This window comes from Somniosus microcephalus, chromosome 15 (assembly GCF_052327205.1).
Source record: "Somniosus microcephalus isolate GS21.2 chromosome 15, FLI_Smic_1.0, whole genome shotgun sequence".
NCBI classification, from domain to species: domain Eukaryota; kingdom Metazoa; phylum Chordata; class Chondrichthyes; order Squaliformes; family Somniosidae; genus Somniosus; species Somniosus microcephalus.
Window position 1 is genome coordinate 108619647 of NC_141001.1, and position 22015 is coordinate 108641661.

General features: G+C 47.3%; 1 protein-coding gene across 5 annotated transcripts in view; it reads right to left on the reverse strand.

Moving 5' to 3' along the window:
- Positions 1 to 22015, reverse strand: part of depdc7a (DEP domain containing 7, paralog a) — a 55918-nt gene that overhangs the window by 15760 nt on the left and 18143 nt on the right. For 2 of the 5 annotated variants that reach the window (XM_086008246.1, XM_086008251.1), the window contains exons 2-5: positions 14991 to 15420; positions 10092 to 10249; positions 7677 to 7863; positions 5187 to 5404 (exon numbers count right to left, since the gene is read on the reverse strand). In XM_086008246.1, coding sequence (XP_085864372.1) covers positions 5187 to 5404; positions 7677 to 7863; positions 10092 to 10249; positions 14991 to 15420 — 993 coding nt within the window. The remainder of the gene's footprint in view (positions 1 to 5186; positions 5405 to 7676; positions 7864 to 10091; positions 10250 to 14990; positions 15421 to 22015) is intronic. The other 3 variants (XM_086008247.1, XM_086008250.1, XM_086008249.1) reach the window with 3 other exon arrangements.

Here is a 22015-nt window from a genome sequence, read left to right on the forward strand (position 1 = left end):
GCCTCAATTTAATGTCTCATCTGAAAGACAGCACCTCCGACAGTGCGGCACTCCCTCAGTACAGCACTGGAGTGCCAGCCTAGATTTTTGTGCTTAAGTCTCTGGAGTGGGACTTGAACCCACAACCTTCTGACTCAGGCGAGGGTGCGACCCACTGAGCCCAAGCTGACCAAAAAAAGGGAGCCCTGCACTTGATGCTCAGGATGAAGAAAACTTTCCTTCTATTAAGTTAAAGCTAGTACAGACAACAGCAGTGTAACCATTCCTTCACTTCCCCCAAGGAAGGAGGAAAATCAAAAACCAGGCTCTCCCTTTAATGGAAGTATTTAAGGAGGTTCAACATCACACTGAAATCAGAAACGCAATATGGAAGCTTCGCTCTTCTCAGCCAAAAGTGGTTACTTAAACATTTTAAAATCACTTGCTCAATGTCGCAAGATAGTTGAATATATTTAAGTGATGTGTGCATTTATAACATGGCTCTCGTTTAATGGTTTCGTAATCATACATAATTCACTCTCCTTTATATGAAGTATTGGAGATACAGGGCACTATTTACTTTGATAACGAATAGATTTCTAATAATTAACTTATGAAAACAAGAATCTGATTAAAGCTGCACGTTGCGGACCAGTCACTTAAAACCAACTTGCCCTCAATCCAGCACGCTGACTGGTTCATGACAATTTCCTGGGAAAGGAATTCTTACTAGTAGCAGCAGGACTCAAAAAAGGGGAGAAAATTAAACAATCGAGGTATGAAACTCCAGTTCTGGTCTCTTGCGCATCCCCGATTTCCATCGCTCCACCGTTGGCGGCCGTGCCCTCAGCTGCCTGGGCCCCAAGCTCTGGAATTTCCTCCCTAAACCTCCCCACCTCTCTTCCTTGAAGATGCTCTTCAAAACCTACCTCTTTGACCAAGCCTTCGGTCACCTGTCATAATATCCTACGCGGCTCGGTGTCCAATATTGTCAGATAACGTTCCTGTGAAGCACCTTGGGACGTTTTACCAAGCTAAAGAAAGACTTGCATTTCTATAGCGCCTTGCACGACCTCAGGACGGCTCAAAGCACTTTACAGCCAATGAAGCACTTTTTGAAGTGTAGTCACTGTTGTAATGTAGGAAATGCGGCAGCCAATTTGCACACAGCAAGCTCCCACAAACAGCAATGTGATAATGACCAGATAGTCTGTTTTAGTGATGTTGATTGAGGGATAAATATTGGCCCGGGACACCGGGCAGAACTCCCCTGCTCTTCGGAATAGTGCCGTGGGATCTTTCACATCCACCAAAGAGCAGACGGGGCCTCCGGCAGTGCAGCGCTCCCTCAGCACTGTCCCTCCAGCAGTACTGCGCTCCCTCAGCACTGCCCCTCTGGCAGTGCAGCGCTGGAGTGTCAGCCTAGATTTTGTGTTCCAGCATCTGGAGTGAGACTTGAACCCACAACCCTCTGCACTCCGAGGCGAAGGCGCTACCCACTGAGTCACGGCTGACAGACAGAAAAGCACGATATAAATGCACATTCTTGTTGTGTACTTTGGCACACCTCGAAACCGCATTACTGGCAGAACCCTGGAAACATCTCCCCTTTAAAGTAGGTGGTATACAAGAAGCTAATGGTTCAAAGTGCCAACACCATTTGCTCGGATTAAAAGCCTTGCTCCAAATCAATACGGGAACAGTATTTTGTTGTTGCGGTAACAAGCATGCTGCAGAATGACCCAACAAGGGAGTGGAACCAAGTATGGTTTAAGAAACTGGAAATTCTTGCTGTACTAGTCATTTGCCTTTGATGATCCACTACTCATGTTTTAGGCAGAGCATCTCATTTTTCAAAAAAAAAAGTCATTCGTCGCGCCGAGGGAAACGTCAGTAAATGAGATAGCGCTTGCAGCCCTGCATTTCACTCCGAGAGCAGAGATTTTATATTTTAAAGTGTACCATAATATTCATGGTCCGCAATGCTTGGCAGACAGCCATTCAGAACAAGGTGGTTCCAAGTCCAATCCCTTATCTGTTCCACGTGAGCCTTGCACACAGCAAGATCCCACAAACAGCAACGAGATAATGACCAGATCATCCATCTTAGGGATGTTGGTTCAGGGATAACTAGTGACCAGGACACCTGGGATGGCAGGCAGGGGGAGAAGATGGGGAAGCTGTCACAGCCCGACATAGTCATACTCACAGAATCATACCTTTCAGCCAATGCCCAAAACTCCTCCATCACCATTCCTGGGTATGTCCTGTCCCACCACCACCAGGACAGACCCACCAGGGGTGGTGGCACAGTGGTATACAGTCAGGAAGGAGTGGCCCTGGGAGTCCTCAACATTGATTCCAGACCCCATTAAGTCTCATGGCTTCAGGTCAAGCATGGGCAAGGAAACCTCCTGCTGATTACCACCTACCGCCCTCCCTCAGCTGATGAATCAGTACTCCTCCATGTTGAACACCACTTGGAAGAAGCACTGAGAGTCGCAAGGGCACAGAATGTACTCTGGGTGGGGGACTTCAATGTCCATCACCAAGATTGGCTCGGTGCACCACTACTGACGGAGCTGGCCGAGTCCTGAAGGACATAACTGCCAGTCTGGGCCTGTGACAGGTGGTGAGAGAACCAACACGAGGGAAAAACCTATTTGACCTCGTCTTCACCAATCTACCTGTTGCAGAGGCATCTGTCCATGACAGTATTGGTAGCAGTGACCACCGCAGAGTCATTGTGGAGACGAAGTCCCGTCTTCACACTGAGGACACCCTCCATCGTGTTGTGTGGCACAACCACTGTGCTAAATAGGATAGATTCAGGACAGATCTAGCTCAAAACTGGGCATCCATGAGGCACTGTGGGCCATCAGCAGCAGCAGAATAGTATTCCACCGCAATCTGTAACCTCATGGCCCGGCATATCCCTCACTAACATTACCACCAAGCCATGGGACCAATCCTGGTTCAATAAGGAGTGTAGAAGAGCATGCCAGGAGCAGCACCAGGCATACCTAAAAATGAGGTGCCAACCTGGGGAAGCTGCAACACAGGACTACATGTGTGCTAAAACGTGGAAGCAGCATGCTATAGACAGGGCTAAGCGATCCCACAATCAACAGATCAGATCATAGCTCTGCAGTCATGCCACATCCAGTCATGAATGGTGGTGGATCATTATACAACTAGGAGGCGCCATGAATATCTCCATCCTCAATGATGGTGGAGACCAGCACACAAGTGCAAAAGACAAGGCTGAAACATTTGCAACCATCTTCAGCCAGAAGCGTCGAGTGGATGATCCATATCGGCCTCCTCCCGAGGTCCCCACTATCACAGAAGCCAGTCTTCAGCCAATTCGATTCACTCCACGTGGCATCAAGAAACGGCTGAGCGCACTGGATACAGCAAAGGCTGTGGGCCCCGACAATATCCTGGCTATCGTGCTGAAGACTTGTGCTCCAGAACGAGCCGCGCCTCTAGCCAAGCTGTTCAGTACAGCTATAAAACACTGGCATCTATCTGACAATGTGGAAAACTGCCCAGGTATGTCCTGTCCACAAAAAGCAGGACAAACCCAATCTAGCCAATTACCACCCCATCAGTCTACTCTCAAATCAGCAAAGTAATGGAAGGTGTCATTGACTGTGCTATCAAGCAGCACTTACTCACCAATAACCTGCTCACTGATGCCCATTTGGGTTCCACCAAGACCACTCGGCTCCTGAACTCATTACAGCCTTGATCCAAACATGGACAATGGAGCTGAATTCCAGAGGTGAGGTGTGAGTAACTGCCCTTGACATCAAGGCAGCATTTGACCGAGTGTGACATCAAGGAGCCCTAGTAAAACTGAAGTCAATGGGAATCAGGGGGAAAACGCTCCACTGGCTGGAGTCATACCTAGCACAAAGGAAGATGGTTGTGGTGGTTGGAGATTAATCATCACAGCCCCAGGACATCGCTGCAGGAGTTCCTCAGGGCAGTGTCCTAGGCCCAACCATCTTCAGCTGTTTCATCAATGACCTTCCCTCCAACATAAAAGGTCAGAAATGGGGATGTTCGCTGATGACTGCAGTGTTCAGTGCCCGGTGCCATTCACAACTCCTCAGATAATGAAGCAGTCCATGCCTGCATGCAACAAGACCTGGACAACGTTCAGGCTTGGGCTGATAAGTGGCAGGTAACATACACATGATAGACGTGCCAGGCAATGACTATCTCCAACGAGCGAGAGAGAGTAACCTTGACATTCAACGGCATTACCATCGCAGAATCCCCCACCATCAACATCCTGAGGGTCACCATTGACCAGAAACTTAACTGGACCAGCCACATAAATACTGTGGCAACAAGAGCAGGTCAGAGACTAGGTATTCTGGTGTGTGTCTCACCTCCTGACTCCCCAAAGCTTTTCCACCATCTACAAGGCACAAGTAAGGAGAGTGTGATGGAATACTTTCCACTTGCCTGGATGAGTGCAGCTCCAACAACACAAGAAGCTCAACACCATCCAGGACAAAGCAGCCCGCTTGATTGGCATCCCATCCACCACCTTAAACATTCACTCCCTCCACCACCAGCGTACCGTGGCTGCAGTGTGTACCATCTACAAGATGCACTGCAGCAACTCGCCAAGGCTTCTTCGACAGCACCTCCCAAACCCACGACCTCTTCCACCTAGAAGGACAAGGGCAGCAGGCGCATGGGAACACCGCCACCTCCAAGTTCCCCTCCAGGTCACACACCATCCTGACTTGGAAATATATCGGCCGTTCCTTCATCGTCACTGGGTCAAAATCCTGGAACTCCCTCCCTAACAGCACTGTGGGAGTACAATCACCACATGGACTGCAGCGGTTCACCACCACCTTCTCAAGGGCAACTAGGGATGGGTAATAAATGCTGGCCTTGCCAGCAACGCCCACATCCCATAAACAAATTTTATAAAGCTCAACTTCAGGGTGTCTCTTGGATACTTGTTAACGGTTTGCAAAGCCTATCTAAACGCCATTCAGCAGCCTGTCTAATCGCTAGAGCTCCACACACACACAAACCATAAATGCAACGTTACTGTTGTAAAGTACCAAGTTTACAGCTTTCGACTTCACATTGCTGCTCAGCTCCTAGTCCCTGCAGGGTCCCTGCAAACCGTTCCGGTTACTGAAATGTCAGTTGCTAGTGAGAGTTATACGCACCAAGGAGCTCAGCAATGCCTGTATGAATGTCAAAGAAGTCGTTGGTAAGCAGAGGTTCTTTGGTTTGACTGTAACACTTAGCAATGGCATCAAAGAGCAGCATTTTGCACTGGTCCACATCACAGGATGGTTCTGGAAAATTCCTGCTGATCTCCACCACCGTGAGGTCCGGGAGATATTCCAGTAAATCAATTGCAGCCGACAGCCATTCATCTTCCCTAATGGGGGAAAAACGCAAGGGTTAAATAGTCTTTAAAGATGTGTACTTTCTTGGCGAATTTTAGCTCTCAACAGATCCGGCAGTGATTTTTCTTAAGCACAGCACAATGTAAATACAATTGGTATTTTCCCCCCAGCCAGTTTTTCACCCCTCCACTCTGCCAGACTGGAACATCCACTGGCACAAGCAGCTCTCCAGTAACTCGAGAGGGTATTCTTCATGGGAACTAAGGCAGCAATCGTGAACAGGTTGCTCACTCTCATCTTCATCTAAACCCTCGACACCCCCCCCCCCCCCACACACACACACACACGTGACCTCCACCCTCCACCTACCAGAAGGACAAGGGCAGTAGGTGCGTGGGAACACCACCGCCTCTAATCACACACCAACCAGACTTGGACATATAATCGCCGTTCCTTCATCATCGCTGGGTCAAAATTCTGGAACTTCCTCCCTAACAGCGCTGTGGGAGTACCTTCACCACACAGACTGCAACAGTTCAAGGCAGCGGCTCACCACCAATTTTAAGGGCATCTAGGGATGGGCAATAAATGCTGGCCTTGCCAGTGACATCCACATCCCAAACATGAATTTTTTTTAATCCACACTTGCTTTCCAGGAACACAGTAATCAGGAACCCTTGCTGAATCTTATCCTCTTCAACATAGACAAGGGATGGAAGTTGGGATCTTGTTGGCATGGTTGGTCAATACCAGATAATGATATACATTTACCCACCTCCTCAGCCATCACTAAATTAAAATGCAACTGTGGCCAAGAGCAATCCTGAGAGACTAAAAGTTAGCAAGTCAGAAAGAGATTTGGTACAACTAAATCGCAAAATATCCAGGCAATATGAAGGTGTTAATAAGACCTATTCAGGAGGTTAGGAGCAGCATATGAAAACTTGTAAACCATAGCTAACTTGCATAGGATGCCCAAATCTGGTGTCGTTTTGGGCATCCTCAACTTAGTCTTGCACAGAATTTACAGCACAGAAACTGGCCATTTAGCCCGACTAGTCGATGCTCCACACAAGCCTCCACCCACCCTACTTCATCTAAATCTATCTGCATATCCTTTTATTCCCTTCTCCTTCATGTATTTATCGATCTGCCCCTTAAATGCATCTATGCTATTCACCTCAACTACTCCATTGAGCATTCCACATTCTAAGCACTCTCTGGGTAAAGAAGTTTCTCCTGAATTCCTTATTGGATTTATTAGTGACTATCTTATATTGATGGCCCCTAGTTCTGGTCTCCACCACAAGTGGAAACATCTTCTCTACGATTACCCTATTGAACCCCTTCAGAACTTTAAAGACCTCCATCAGGTCACCCCTCAGCCTTCTCTTTTCCAGAGAAATGAGCCCCAGCCTTTCCTGATAATTATAACCCCTCAGTTCTGGTATCATCCTTGTAAAAAAAAAAAAAAAAAAATTCTTGCACCTTCTCCAGTGCCTCTACATCCTTTTTGTAATGCGGTTTAACCAAGATTCTATACACGTTCAACACAGCTTCAACAGGAACAACCGATGAAAGGGAATAGGTTAACAGAAGAGCAGTACTGGTGACTCTAGGACTTGGGGCTCGAAGTTAGAGATTCACAGAACTGAACTTCTCTTTAGGAGCCGGTGGACATTATCCATGCCTCTTACTTTAAAGACCTGGATTACGTAGATATAAACAAAGCATTTAGTCCGATAGAAGCAGAAGACAAGCACGGAATTAAACATGCCGAGATTAAAATAAATCCTTCCCTCTTCTCTACACACCCTCCTCTACAACAGCCACATGGAATGACTTCCAGGAAGAGCAACATGTACAAGGCTAGGTCGAGTAATGCTTGAGCAAAAGAATAATGCTGGATAAATATCTGGTTCAAAAACCAGGTAAATTATAGGTGCGCTACTGAACGATTCCTGAAGCACTAGCATCATAGAAAAACATCCAGTCGAGGATGGATAATGTAGATTGCAAGGTTAAATATTAGGGACTTTATTCAATTACCTGGGGGTGAGGGGTTGAATTTTGCTGAACCTTCCCCAAGAAACCAAGTTGGGGACAGTCCACAAATCAGGTAAATTATACAAGTACATCAAAAGAAATGGACTTGATGGGTCAGTTCATTCTAGTGCCATGCTTTGTTCTTGGAACTACCAGACTCTGATGCTCCTCTCCAAACGGCACACACAATGAAGATGGTTACAAGTCACCAGAGAGGGCAAAACACCTCAACAGACAGACGGTCTTACAAATACATACCGAGAATCGCCAAAGGCCTTCAGGATTTCTCGGTCCAGAAAGTTGCTCGTAATGACATCGGTGTTGGTGCTTGAATCCTGTGGTCTTGACCGATGCTCTTTTCTATCCAGTAGAGAATCCAAGATCGGGAGTTCGATCAGTTGCAGCAGACGCAACACTGTTTGTTCCTGCCATATCTCACTAACAACTGCAAAAAAAGGAAATTTAAAAAAAGAGTTTATGGTAGTCATTGCAGATTACTCAGCTTAAAACAACAAAAATGTTTGAGAAACAGCCCCCACATTTCACCCAAAGACAGGCTTTGCAATAATCTGCCAGGCATACTCGTGCTAAATTGGTTGTTTGTAGTCGAGCGACCACAACATTTTACAGCAGAGCTATTCATTGCACACAAGGACCTTGCAAAAGGGTCACTGCTATAGTGGGTAGAGAAGGGTGCAAGTGTTTAGAATGCTTTCCAGAGAGATTATACAGTATTATTTGCAATGCTGTAGAGATTTCCTAAAAAAAAATCTTATTTTGTAGCAACACTGACCAGATACTGTACAAGCCAGCACAAAGGATTTAAACAATTTAAATGCAGTAAAATTGTAACGTGGAAAGGTTATTTAACTTGATTAATGATTTGCAAGTTTGGAAAAGTATTTTTGCTCATTCCCAGCATGGACTAATGGTTCAAGGAGGCGGCTCACCACCACCACTTTCGAGGGCAACTAGGGATGGGCAATAAATGCCGGCCTTGCCACCAACGCCCACATCGAGAATTAATAAAAGGTCAGTTACAATCTGCTGCAAAAATGCCATTTCTTTCGGTTATGGGCTTAATGTGTGCTAGCCATGGCTCAGTGGGTAGCACACTTGCCTCGGAGTCAGAAGGTTGTGGGTTCAAGTCCCACTCCAGGGACTTGGGCACATAAAGCTAGGACTGACACTCCAGTGCAGTGCTGAGGGAGTGCTGCACTGTCGGAGGTGCTGTCTTTTGATGAGATGTTAAACCGAGGCCCCGTCTGCTCTCAGGTGGACATAAAAGATCCCCCATGGCACTATTTCGAAGAAGAGCAGGGAGTTATCCCCGGTGTCCTGGCCAATATTTATCCCTCAACCAACATAACAAAATCATATTATCGGGTCATTATCACATTGCTGTTTGTGGGAGCTTGCTGTGCACAAGTTACAACAGTGACTACACTCCAAAAAAGTACTTAATTGGCTGTAAAACGCTTTGGGACGTCTGGTGGCCATGAAAGGTGCTGTAGCAATGAAAAGTATTTTTTTTTTTTTTTTTTTTTTAAATTCTAATAATTATTTTGTAGGTCTCGCCTTTGCAGATATTGAGCCATTGGGAAATTATCCTTCATGTTACATATTTATGCTCGTATGCATCTGTATCATAGAAAAGGTCTGTTGAAACCAAGTTAAACTTTCCAATAGTTAACAATTTCTTAAAATCTGTGGAAACGTTTATCAAATAAAAGTTGTATCTTTTGTAAAAGAGAATAGTGGAAAATAGTTAAAATACAGCATTAATTCAAAGTCACTTCAATCAGGACACAGTCAAATGAATGTTGGGATCCCAACAGCTCCATTAGGTAAGTGGCTCAATGTGTGATCTGTTTTTTTTTTTTTTAAATTCTTCATGATTTGGGCATTGCTGGCATTTATTGCCCTTCCCTAGTCGCCCTAGAGAAGCCGCCTTCTTGAACCGCTGCAGTCCGTGTGGTGAAGGTACTCCCACAGTGCTGTTAGCGAGGGAGTTCCAGGATTTTGACCCAGCAACGATGAAGGATCGGCGATACATGTTCAAGTCAGGATGGCGAGAGAGACTTAGAGGTGGCAGTGTTCCCATGCACCTGCTGCCCTGGTCTTCCTAGGTGGTGGAGGTACTGCCGAAGAAGCCTTGGTGACTATGTTGAGTTAACTGATCTTAGCTCTGCATTACATTGATTTTTGTTCCCTAGGTTGGGAGGAGGGCTTCTGTTAGCAGGACTTCTGCTCTTGATCACTGTGGCCCCTGCTGAAAGTGATCATGTGTGGGTGGTCTGCCATACATGGTAATGGGCTTATCTACAATGACAAGGTCTATTCGTCTACCAATACTCTTCATTCAAGCTTACATGCAAATGGTTGCCTGGGAAAAGTACCAGAGCGCTGCCATGGAAACATACACAGCGTGAGTCAGTGTGCTACCTTCAGGAGGGAAAAACACGCAGGTAAAAAGGGTTTTCACAATCAGGTGCTAGCCACGCATCTTGACTGAGACAATAGGCTCAGGTAACTAATCAAGAGTAGGCTAGCCCGAGAACAGGTGTAACTCCTATTAACCAAGCTGAACAGTCGGTCTGTATTGAAAAGCCAAGCTGTAATTAAGAGTTGCAGTCTATAGCGCTGTCGTCATTCAACATGAGCAACACTTACCTGTCTGAGGCAACTGTGAAGTTTTGATGCAAGAAGTAATTACAGGTTTTAAGCTCAAGTTAATGAGCAGTTCTTCTAATGAGCTGTCAGTAGGGTTGGTATCTGCAGATGTGGAAAAATGAACTGGTTCTTGCCTAGCAACAAGAGAATAAAAGTTTCTTTTTTTAATTGGAAGGATTGTTAGTCCAACCACCAAGTTAAACCAATTATATTGACATTTATAACAATAGCATTGCTTGGATTTTCTTTGAGTTGCTTCTAAACCAGAAGACATTAAAGGCTAATTTTGTTAAACAACCCGTCTTTGCTCAAGAAAGCTTTGAACTATGAAACAGCACGCCACGGAGCACATTTCCCAACCCCATTCCATCATCCAAGTCAAAGACTGGGCAGATGAACTGATCGAGCCAGCAATATGTTGGCAGGAGGAAAGGGTTCCATTCTCGGACTGCCATCCTCAAGCTTGCCCACGGTCCATCCTCAGCTTTCTCCCTCCCCGGCCTGCACCAGTTACATTAGTGGATCAGTTAATCCAGAGGCTTGGACTGATAATCCAAGAGAATAAAAGTTCAAATCTCACCATGACAGTTCTGGAAATAAAAAGCTGGCGTCGGTAAACGTGACCGTGAAGCTGTCGGATTGTGGTAAAAAACCCAACTAGTTCACTAATGTCTGAAGGAAACTCGACGTTCTTACCTATAACAACAGAAAATGCTGGAAATATTCAGCAGGCCAGGCAGCATCCGTGGAGAGAGAAACAGAGTTAACGTTTCAGGTCTGGGACCCTTCATCAGAACTGGAAAAAGCTGGAGATGTAACAAATATTAAGCAGTTGCAGAGATGGGGGGGGGGGGGGGGTTAGGAGGGGAGGAAGGAATTGAAAGAACATACTGTGCTTAAGTGAGAGGCAGGAAAGATAATAAAATGTTATAAATGGGAATGGCAAAATAATACAGCATGAAAAATGGGGACAGGGGTTATTGTTTGAAATTGTTGAACTCGATGTTAAGTCTGGAAGACTGTAAAGTGCCTAATCGAAAGATGAGGTGCTGTTCCTCGGGCTTACGTCGAGCTTCATTGGAACAATGCAATAGCCAGAGGACAGAGAGATCAGAGTGGGAGTGAAGCGGGGAATTAAAGTGACAGGTGACCGGAAGCTCGGGGTCACCCTTACGGACTGAACGGAGGTGTTCCGCAAAGCAGTCGCCCAATCTGCGTTTGGTCTCCCCAATGTAGAGGAGACCGCATCATGAGCAGCGAATACAGTACATTAAATTGCAAGAAGTACAAGTAAATCATTGTTTCCCCTGGAAGGGGTGTTTGGGGCCCTGGACAGTGGGAAGGGGGAAGGTAAAAGGGCATGTGTTGCATCTCCTGCGCTTGCACGGGAAGGTGCCAGGTGAAGGAGCAGGGCTGTTGGGGGTGATTGAGTGGACCAGGGTGTCGCGGAGGGAGTGGTCCCTTCAGAATGCTGAAAGGGGAGGCGAAGGGAAGATGTGTTTGGTGGTGGGATCACGTTGAGGTGGCAGAAATGGCAGAGGATGATCCGTTGAATGTGGAGGCTGGTGGGGTGAAAGCTGAGGACAAGGGGAACCCTATCATGGTTCTGGGAGGGAGGGGAAGGGGTGAGAGCAGAAGTGCAGGAAATAGAATGGACACGGTCAAGGGCCGTGTCAACCACAGTAGAGGGGAATCCTCGGTTGAGGAAAAAGGAAGGCATGTCGGAAGCACTGGTATGGAAGGTGGCATCGTCAGAACAGACGCGGCAGAGACGGAGAAACTGGGAGAATGGAGGAGAGTCCTTACAGGAAGCGGGGTGGGAGGAAGTGTAGTCCAGGTTGCTGTGGGAGTCAGTGGGCTTGTAGTGGATGTTTGTTGAAAGTGAATCGCCAGAAATGGAGACAGAAGTCAAGGGAGGGAAGGAAAGAGTCAGAGATGGACCATGTGAAGGTGAGGGAAGGGTGGAAATTGGAAGTAAAGTGAATGAACTTATCTAGTTCAGGGCGAGAGCAGGAAACGGCACCAATACAGTCATCGATGTACCGGAAAAAAGAGGTGAGGAAGGGGACCCGAGTAGGACTGGAACAAAGAATGTTCCACATATCCCATGAACAGGCAGGCATAGCTAGGGCCTATGTGGGTTCCCACAACAACACCTTTAATTTGGAGGAAGTGAGTGGAGTCAGAGAAGTTGTTCAATGCGAGAACAAGTTCAGCCAGGTGGAGGAGGGTGGTGGTGGATGGGGACTGGTTGGGCCTCTGTTCAAGGAAGAAACGGAGCGCCCGAAGGCCGTCCTGGTGGGGGATGGAGGTGTAGAGGGATTGGACGTCCAGTGAAAAGGAGACGGTTGGGGCCAGGAAACTGGAAACTGTTAAAGTGACGGAGGGCGTCGGAAGAGTTGCGAATGTAGGTGGGAAGAAACTGGACAAGGGGAGGAAAAAAAAGTCGAGATAGGAAGAGATAAGTTCCGTGGGGCAAGAACAGGCTGAAACGATAGTCTACCAGGGCAGTCCTGTTTGTGGATCTTGGGAAGGAGGTAGAAGCGGGCTGTGCGGGGCTATGAGGTTGGCGGCCATGGAGGGAAGATCTCCAGAGGAGAGGAGGTCAGTGACAGTCTTGGAAACAATGGCTTGATGTTTGCTAGTGGGGTCATGGTCCAGGCGGAGGTGTCGGAGAGTTGGTGTTCAGCTTCCGCATGGTAGAGGTCGGTTCGCCAAACAACAGCACCACCCTTATCAGCAGGTTTAAATGATAATGTTAGGGTTGGATCTAAGAGAATGGAGTGCTGCAAGTTCAGAGGGAGGTAGGTTGGAGTGAGAGAGGGGAGCAGAGAAATTGAGACGGCCGATGTCACGTCGACAGTTAGCAATGGAAAGATCTAGAGAGGGTAAGAGACCAGAGGGAGGGGTCCAAGTAGAACGAGAATTTAGAAAGCGGGAGAAAGGATCAGCAGTGCCCGGGGGGGGGGGGGGAAGACTCCTGGCCAAAGAAGTGGGGACGGAGATGAAGGCGACGGAAGAAGAGCTCAGCATCATGCCGAGCTCGAAATTCATTGAGGTGGGGACATAAGGGGATGAAGCTCAGGCCTTTGCTTTGGGGGTCAGAAGGGATAGTAAAAACATGGCAGGGGGTTAGATTGGAAGAAGGGATGGGATCAGAGGAAAGTGATGGAGGTGGTGGTTCTGGAGTGGCTTTGGTGTCCAAGAGTTGATGAAGCTTGCGACCCTTCACATACTTCTTACCTATTCTGGTCTACGCGTGACTCCAGCCCTATAGCACCTGCCCCTACGACCTGTCCTACCAAACCACTCCAAAAATTGTGGCAACTAGGGATGGGCAATAAATGTTGGCCTTGCCAGCAACACCCACAGCCATAGAACCAATGAAAAGTCACTGGCTAGTACACCTTATGTCACTGAATAGCACAACTCACGAGTGGTGCAGTAAATAGTGTAGACAGGAGCAGAATGTTGCAAAGGGACATTGATCGATGAAGTGAGTGGGTAAAACTGTGGCACATGGCGTTCAATGTGGGAAAGTGTGAGGTCACCCACTTTAGACCCAAGAAGGGTAGATCAGAGTATTTTCTAAATGGCGAGAAGCTAGGAACTGTGAAGGAAGAGAGAGATTTCAGGGTCCAAATACAGAAATCACTAAAACCTAGTGGCCAGGTGCAAAAGAGAGTTAAACAGGATAATGGAATGTTGGTCTTTATCGCAAAGGGCTGGAATACAAGGGGGTGGAGGTGATGTTACAGCTGTACTGAGCTCTGGTTAGACCCCATCTGGATACTGTGTTCAGTTCTGGGCCCCGCACCTCAGGAAGGAGAAATTGACCTTTTGGAAGGGGGGGGTGGGGCAGCGCAGATTCACCAGAATACCGGGGATTAAAGGGTTAAATTATGAGGACAGGTCGCATAGACTAGGCTTGTATTCCCTTGAATATAGAAGATTAAGGGGTGATCTAATCGAGGTGTTTAAGATGATTAAAGGAGTTGATAAGCTAGACAGAAACTATTTCTTCTGGTGGGAGAGTCCAGAACAAGGGGGCACAACCTTAAAATCAGAGCCAGGCCATTCAGGGGTGATGTCAGGAAGCATTTCTTCGCACAAAGGGTAAGTGGAAATCTGGAACTCTCTCCCCCAAAAAGCTGTCGATGCTGGCGGGGGGGGGGGGTCAATTGAAAATTTCAAAACTGAGATTGATAGATTTTTGTTAGGCAAGGGTATGAAGGGTTAGGGAACCAAGGCGGGTGGATGGAGTTAGGATACAGGTCAGTCGTGATCTAGTTGAATGGTGGAAGAGGCTCAAGGGGCTGAATGGCCTCCTCCTGTTCCCATGACTTCGTTGGCCAATTCCAACATCTTTAGATAAATTTCCCCAAACGCTTGCGCCCAATTTTTAGTTTCAAGTTTTGGCAGCAATTCCTCATTGTCTGAGGCACATGTCAGTGCTACAACATTTCATCTCTTCCCTTGAGGTCTCCCAAGGCATCACTAGGGTTCAGCTGAAGAAATGAAGGAAGGAGCCAGGCATTTGCATCTTCTACCGACGCCAGGTCAGAGTAGCAATGCTGATGCTCGTTGGACGCCTGCACCTTGTTTCGGTTTGACTGTATGGAGAGGATAGAGGCCCCAGTTCAACAAGGGATTTGAACCAATTTCTACATTCCGCCGACCAGCTCACTGTGTTGCACTGATATGGGAGGCTATTTTAAGAGGCATGCTTGAAAAACAGCTTCCAAAATGACAAAGTCCAAAGCTGTCTCGAGCTGTAATTATTGATAAAAGTTAAAGGACTTTTTTTTTCATACTGCAGTGGGCAGGCCCTACAACTGTAATCAGCTGCCAACTCTACAAATGAAAGAACGTCACAATCGAGATCTTAAATGACCTTACCTCCTATGCGGTCCATTGAACCTGGGACTTAGTGGAGCTCTGGGAGACTGGCCAATGTGCAGATTCTCTCTCACAGCATCAACCCACCTGTGCGTCGTGGTAAATCTGTACAAACTGCAGCTGCTGTCCTCAAAAGCAGACTCTTTCTTCTCTTTGCTGAAAAGTCTTCTGCCAACTCCTTCAAACACCTTGTTATCCATCAGAGCCTGGCAAAGCCGCACCACTTTCGAGCGGGAGATTTCAGCCTCGCCAAAATAGTTATTCTGCAGCAGGTGGCTCAGAATCAGATCTACAGCATCAGAGCCAAGAAAGCAGTCATTGTGGTGTTTCAGATTGTGCCTGCGACGTTTCACCTCCACTTCCGACTGAAGGGCAATAATTATGTTGCACCAAATATGAGTTGCTCTAAATGGTTTAACAGTAGGCAATTCTGAAAAAGCAAGCAAAAAGCAAAATTACAAAAACGTCTCCTGAAGCACAATGCCTTGCTATTCCTGGACTCGGAGTCAGAAGGTCGTGGGTTCAAGCCCCACTCCAGAGACTTGAGTACATAATCCAGGCTGGCACCCCAGTGCTGCACTGAGGGAGAGCTGCACTGTCGAAAGTGCCATCTTTCGCATGAGATGTTAAACCGAGGCCCTGCCTGCCCCCTCAGGTGGATGTAAAGGATCCCACGGCCACTATTTCGAAGAGGAGCAGGGGAGTTCTCCCCGGTGTCCTGGTCCAATATTTATTGCTCAAACCAACATTACTTAAAAACAGATTATCTGGTCATTTATCACGTTGCTGTTTGTGGGAGCTTGCTGTGCACAGATTGGCTGCTGCGTTTCAACAGTGACTACACTTCAAAAGTACTTCATTGGCTGAAAAGCATTTGGGGACGTCCTGAGGTCGTGAAAGACGCTATATAAATGCAAGTCCTTCTGTTGATCCCAGACTTTGTCATGCACAGTGTCTTTGGACAACACACAGCTCCCAGTCTCACTAAGCTTTTGGGGAGGGATCTGCCCACATGACGCAAAGTAAATGACAACTCGCATCCCAGTAGCTAGTTTAGAATTGGCATAGGCTCAGGAGCTCTCCAGCACACACATGGTAGCAGAATGGAGGGCGGGGAGAGTACCTCTATGGCATATTGCATCAAACGCTTTGCTGCAGTAATATTTTTCCAACTCTTTCCTCTAAAAGATAAGGGGTAAGCCATTTAGGACGGAGGAGGAGGAATTTCTTCACCCAGAGTGGTGAACCTGTGGAATTCTCTGCCACAGAGGGCAGTTGAGGCCAATTCATTAAAATATATTCAAGAAGGAGTTGGATATATTTCTTGAGGCTAAAAGGATCAAGGGATATGGGGAGAAAGCAGGGACAGGGTACTGAATTTGGATGATCAGCCATGATCTCATTGAATGGCGGAGCAGGCTCGAGGGGCCGAATGGCCTACTCCTGCCTTCTATGTTTCTATGTCTATGTTTCTCCTCCCCGCTCCCCCCAACACTTGCTCTTGGGCTCATGGCTAGACTGTAGTTCCCACAGAGCAACCCTCAAACTGAAACATGCAACCATATTCACCACTTAGTAGAGCTGGAGCTAAAATGGGTTTTGTAGTGGGGGGGGGGGGGGGGAAAAGAGAAAAAAAAAATCAAATCAAACCAGATATAAAAAATGTAGAGGCAGTTGTAGAAAGTATAGGAGTAAAGTAAATAGATTAGAAAGGCCAAGGGGGGGGGGGGGGGGGGGGGTGGGTGAAGAAAGACTAGCAGATAGAGAAATGGCAAAGGATTTTATAAATCTTGCGCATCACCGATTTTCATCGCTCCACCATTGGCGGCCGTGCCTCCAGCTGCAGAGGCCCCAAGCTGTAGAATTCCCTCCCTGAACCGCTCCGCCTCACTCCCTCCCTCTCCTCCTTTAAGACACTCCTTAAAACCTACCTCTTTGACAAAGCTTTTGGTCACCTGTCCTAATATCTCCTTGTGGTTCAGTGTCAAATTTTGTTTGATAATCACTCCTGTGAAGTGCCTTGGGTCGTTTTACTACATTAAAGGCACCAGATAAATACAAGTTGTTGTTGTAAACACGAAAAGCGAGAGAGGATAGGGCTATTAAATATGAATAAGGAAATCTTATAACGGATGGTGGCATGGCAAAGACACTCAATATGTACTTTCCCTATGTTGTCGCAGAAGAGTGCGGTAGTGGGAATGCAAGGTGGTGGTGGAACAGTAGAGGGGGTAAGTATAGGTAAGAAAGTAGCATAGGAAACTTTGGTATCCGGCACCGGGATGGTGCCAGTTGATTAAAAATTCCGGATGACGGAGAGGGTTATCCACCAAGGCTATTTTTAAACAAAAAAAAAACAAACAAAAAAACAATTTAAATCAAGAACTGTGCAGTATACAGTAATTGGCGGATCGGAAGAGACTACCGGCAGCGCGGGAGAGTCAGATTCCTGTTAGAGGTGTTCGGACTTCCGACAGCGCCAAGAAGCCGAGTAGTGGCAGTTTGGAGAACTACCCCCCACTGACTAACTCGGCCACCGCGGGAGACTCAGACTCGGCAACATTGCCGGTTATTGAGGTGTTATTTTCCAGAGTATGAATTTTGCCGGTTAATAGAGAATTCCAGATATTTAGGTGCTGTTTAAAAGAGAGTTTCCGGCACTAAAAAAATGAATAAAGCTCAAAAATGGAAAAGGCGCCCGGCTCTGACGGCAAGCACCCGAGAATGCAGAGAGAAGTCAGGAAAAAAATAGCATAGGAACAGCAGGAGGCCATTCAACCCCTCGAGCCTGTTCCGCCGTTCAGTTAGATCATGGCTGATCTGTACCACAACCCCACATGCCCACCTTTACTCCACGTCCCTAGATACCCTTGCCTAAGAAAAATCTAGCGATCTCAGTCTTGAATATTTCAATTGACACAGCATACACAGCCTTTTTGGGTGGGGGAGGGGTGGATGGAAAAGAGAGTGTTCCAGATTCCCACTACCCTGAGCGTGAAGATGTGTTCTCCTAAAATGACCCGACTCTCATTTTAAGATTGAGCTTGCTTGTCCAGGACTTCCCCAGCTGAGGAAATAGTTTCTGTTTCTATCCCATCAAATCCCTTTATCATTTCAAACAGCAGATACACCGACTAGAGCCTTTCAAACATCCTTTAGATACAGACATTCTGCCACAGGACTGGGGTTGGGGGGGGGGGGGGGGGGGGGGTGATTGCCACTGAAACACCTCTGTCCAATGTCAAAAAAAAAAAAAAAAGTGGGAAAACTCCTACAGCACATTAATATGAAAGAAAGACTTGCATTTATATATAGTGTCTTTCACGACCACCGGATGTCTCAAACAATTTACAGCCAATGAAGTACTTTGAGTGTAGTCATTGTTATAATGTGGGAAATGCGGCAGCCAATTTGCACACAGCAAGCTCCCACAAACAGCGATGTGATAATGACCAGATAGTCTGTTTTTAGTGATGTTGATTGAGGGATAAATATTGGCCAAGACACTGGAGAGAACACCCCTGCGCTTCTTTGAAATAGTGGCTGTTGTGTATGTACCTTTAAGGGAATAACTGGTCTCAGACTGCAGTACCGGCAGTGACCACCCTGTATAAAAGGCCCTAGCAGGCTTCTGTAGTTTCAGTTTCCAGCTTGTCTCCATTCAGTAAAGACTTGTTATAATCAACTCCTGCAGTCCGTGTCTCAATTATACACGGACATAATACTGGCGACGAGTAAGAAACGAACTTACCTGCAACTCGGCAGCACCTCAGACGACGTTATTGAAGGTCGAAGCCAGAAGAAAAAAAAAAAATAATCCAAAGAAACTTGAGAAACGGGCGTCGACCATGGACAACCGCCCTCCAAATCATCGAATTGAAAAGTGCAGGAGAGACTTTAGAGAGCCAGGCTTGGTTCCCCAGTCTGTGGTTTCCCAGCTAATCGGGCTGGTGGCAGGTAGTGCACTGATCCTTCCTGGGCTGCGGCGGGCTAGAGCTCGATCGGGTGGCTCTGCAACGGGGCCGGGCAGCGAGTCGGGAAGCAAAGAGAGAGAGAGGGTGGAGCACACAGGGCGCGGCCGGTGCTTCGAAGCCGGGCAGCGTTCAGACCTAAGAGGGAGGGAAGTGTCCCAGAGGGTCCGCTCCACGACGGGAACAGTTCTTCAATTAACGGAGCAAATATTGAAGCGCGATAGAAAAATAAAAATACCGCGGAGAGCGGCGTTGGCAGCAGCGATCAGGGAGGCACGAAGACCATAGGGCGTCGCCATTACAGGATAGTAAAATAAATATAATCGGCAGCAACAGCGTTGGCAGCAGCGGGAAAGCGCGGGAGGCGCCATCTTAACTCGGCGGGGAAGAAGGAAAAGCGCGGGAGGCGCCATTTTGATCCATCGGGGACGAAGGCAAAGCGCGGGAGGCACCATCTTAGATTTTCAAGATGCCAAAGACTGGCGATATCACTGCCTTCAATAATGCAATAGAAGACTGGACCACGTATGTGGAAAGAGTCGAGGTATATTGCGAGGCAAACGAAAGAGCTGATGAGAAAAAGGCATCGGTATTGCTAAATTTAATGGGCGCAAGAACGTACGGCCTATTGCGGGACCTGATTACTCCAGCCAAACCGAAGGCGAAGAGTTTTAACAAAATTGTTGCTATCCTACAGGAACACCTAAATCCTACACCGCTGCTGATAGCAGAAAGATTTAAATTCCACAGGAGAAATCAGCATAAAAGAGAGAGCAATGCTGATTACCTTACGGAACTACGCAAGCTATCAAAGCACTGCCAGTTCGGAGCAGGACTGGCAGATACCTTACGGGACAAATTTGTCTGTGGACTCCTGAGTGAAGGAACCCAGAAGAGGTTACTCTCAGAAAGAGCTGACGCTAGATAAGGCTTTCAGCGTGGCAGTATCGTACGAAGCAGCAGCAAGGGGAGCTGCGGAAATACAACAAAAGCCACAGGAATACGGCACCCACGAAATGACACGGGGATTTGCAAAATGTTATCACTGCGGCAGAACAAACCATGGCCAGAAGGACTGCTGGTCCAAGGACAAAATATGCAGGCAATGCGGAAAGATGGGACACATTGCACGAGTTTGCAGGTCTGGGAAGACCACCAACGACAACAAAAAGGCTACTAAGGAACCGTACAGGAAAGTACAAAAGATGACGGACAGTAGTTCCGAAGACCAGATGAGCGATAGCGAATCCGGGAACAAGAGACTAAGCTGTCTCAAACTTCACAACGTAATCGCAAGAGGATCACCGAACCATTTGGGTCACCCTCACGATAGCAGGGTCCCAAGTCAAAATGGAATTGGATACAGGATCAGCTCTAACCATCATGAATCGACAAGACTACGAGCGGCTATTCTCAAACATACCCTTGAGAGAGACATCCATTGTCTTGAGAACGTATACGGGGCAAAAAGTATACCCCAGAGGAAAAATAAGGGTGCCTGTCGAATACAACGGCAAAAAAATACGGAAATTGTATCTCTACATTCTGCAAGATGGTGGACCACCGTTATTGGGACGTGAATGGATCAGAAAGATAAGTTTAGACTGGCACTCCATTCAGGCACTGACGGTGGCTGGTAAAAAGGATGACGACGTCACTCCTGGACGATTGTCAACAATCTTAGCTGACGCCAAAGAGGTATTTCAACAAGAACTGGGCACTCTTAAAGGCGTAACCGCCTCGATAAAAATAGAGAATGCAATTCCCAAGTTTTTCAAAGACCGGTACCATATGCAATTCGCCCAGCCGTTGAGGCAGAGCTGGAGAATCTGGAGAATGCAGGCGTGTTATCTAAGGTAGACTGGAGTGAGTGGGCGACACCCATCGTCCCCGTCATGAAGAAAACGTTAAACAATAAGTCTGAGGAGCCAAGGAAGGTTCGCATCTGTGGGGACTTCAAGGTGACGGTGAACCCAGTCCTTCACACCTCTTCCAAGGATAGAAGATATCTTTGCCTCACTATCTGGAGGGAAGCGTTTTACAAAAATTGACCTAGCACAAGCATATTTGCAGATGGAGGTTGAAGAGTCCTCTAGGAAGTATCTCACGATAAACACTCACAAAGGTCTTTACCAGTATAATCGACTGGTATTCGGAGTAGCATCAGCTCCGGCGATATGGCAAAGAGCGATGGAACAAGTCCTGCAAGGGATTCCGGGGACCCAGTGTTACTTGAACGACATCCTAGTGACAGGTGAAAATGACAGTGAACACCTTGCCAACCTAGAGCAGGTGCTCACTAGACTACGTGAACATGGGCTACGAGCCAATCGCCCCAAGTGCGAGTTTTTTAAGAAACAGATATCGTATTGTGGCCACGTGATTGATGAAGAGGGGTTACATAAGTCCCCTGACAAAATTGAAGCGGTAGTTAAGGCTCCAGCGCCTGAAAATGTGTCGCAACTGAGGTCATTCCTCGGATTGGTGAATTATTACCATAAGTTTTTGCCGAATTTGTCCACAATTCTGCATCCACTGAACGCCCTACTACGAACGGGAGTAGCATGGAAATGGAGCGATGAATGTAAGCGGGCCTTTCAGAAGAGTAAGGACCTAATCGCTTCAAGAGAAGTATTGGCTCACTACAACCCATCACTACCGATAAGACTGGCGTGTGATGCGTCTCCCGACGGCATTGGGGCGGTACTGTCACATAAATTCCTTGATGGTTCAGAGCGGCCGATAGCTTTTGCGTCACGCTCGTTAACTTCAGCCGAGCGTAACTACGCCCAGATTGACAGAGGCCCTCAGCCTGGTGTTTGGGGGTGGGGGGGGGGGGGGGGGGGGGGGGGGGGGTGGTGAAGAAGTTCAATCACTACCTGCACGGTCAGAAATTTACTCTACTAACTGATCATCAACCTCTCGTCTCCATTTTCAACCCTCAGAAGGGCGTACCGATAATGACGGCACAACGGCTACAGAGGTGGTCCCTTTTCCTAGGGGCACACCAATATGACAGAGTACAAAGGAACTAAACAGCATGGGAATGCTGAT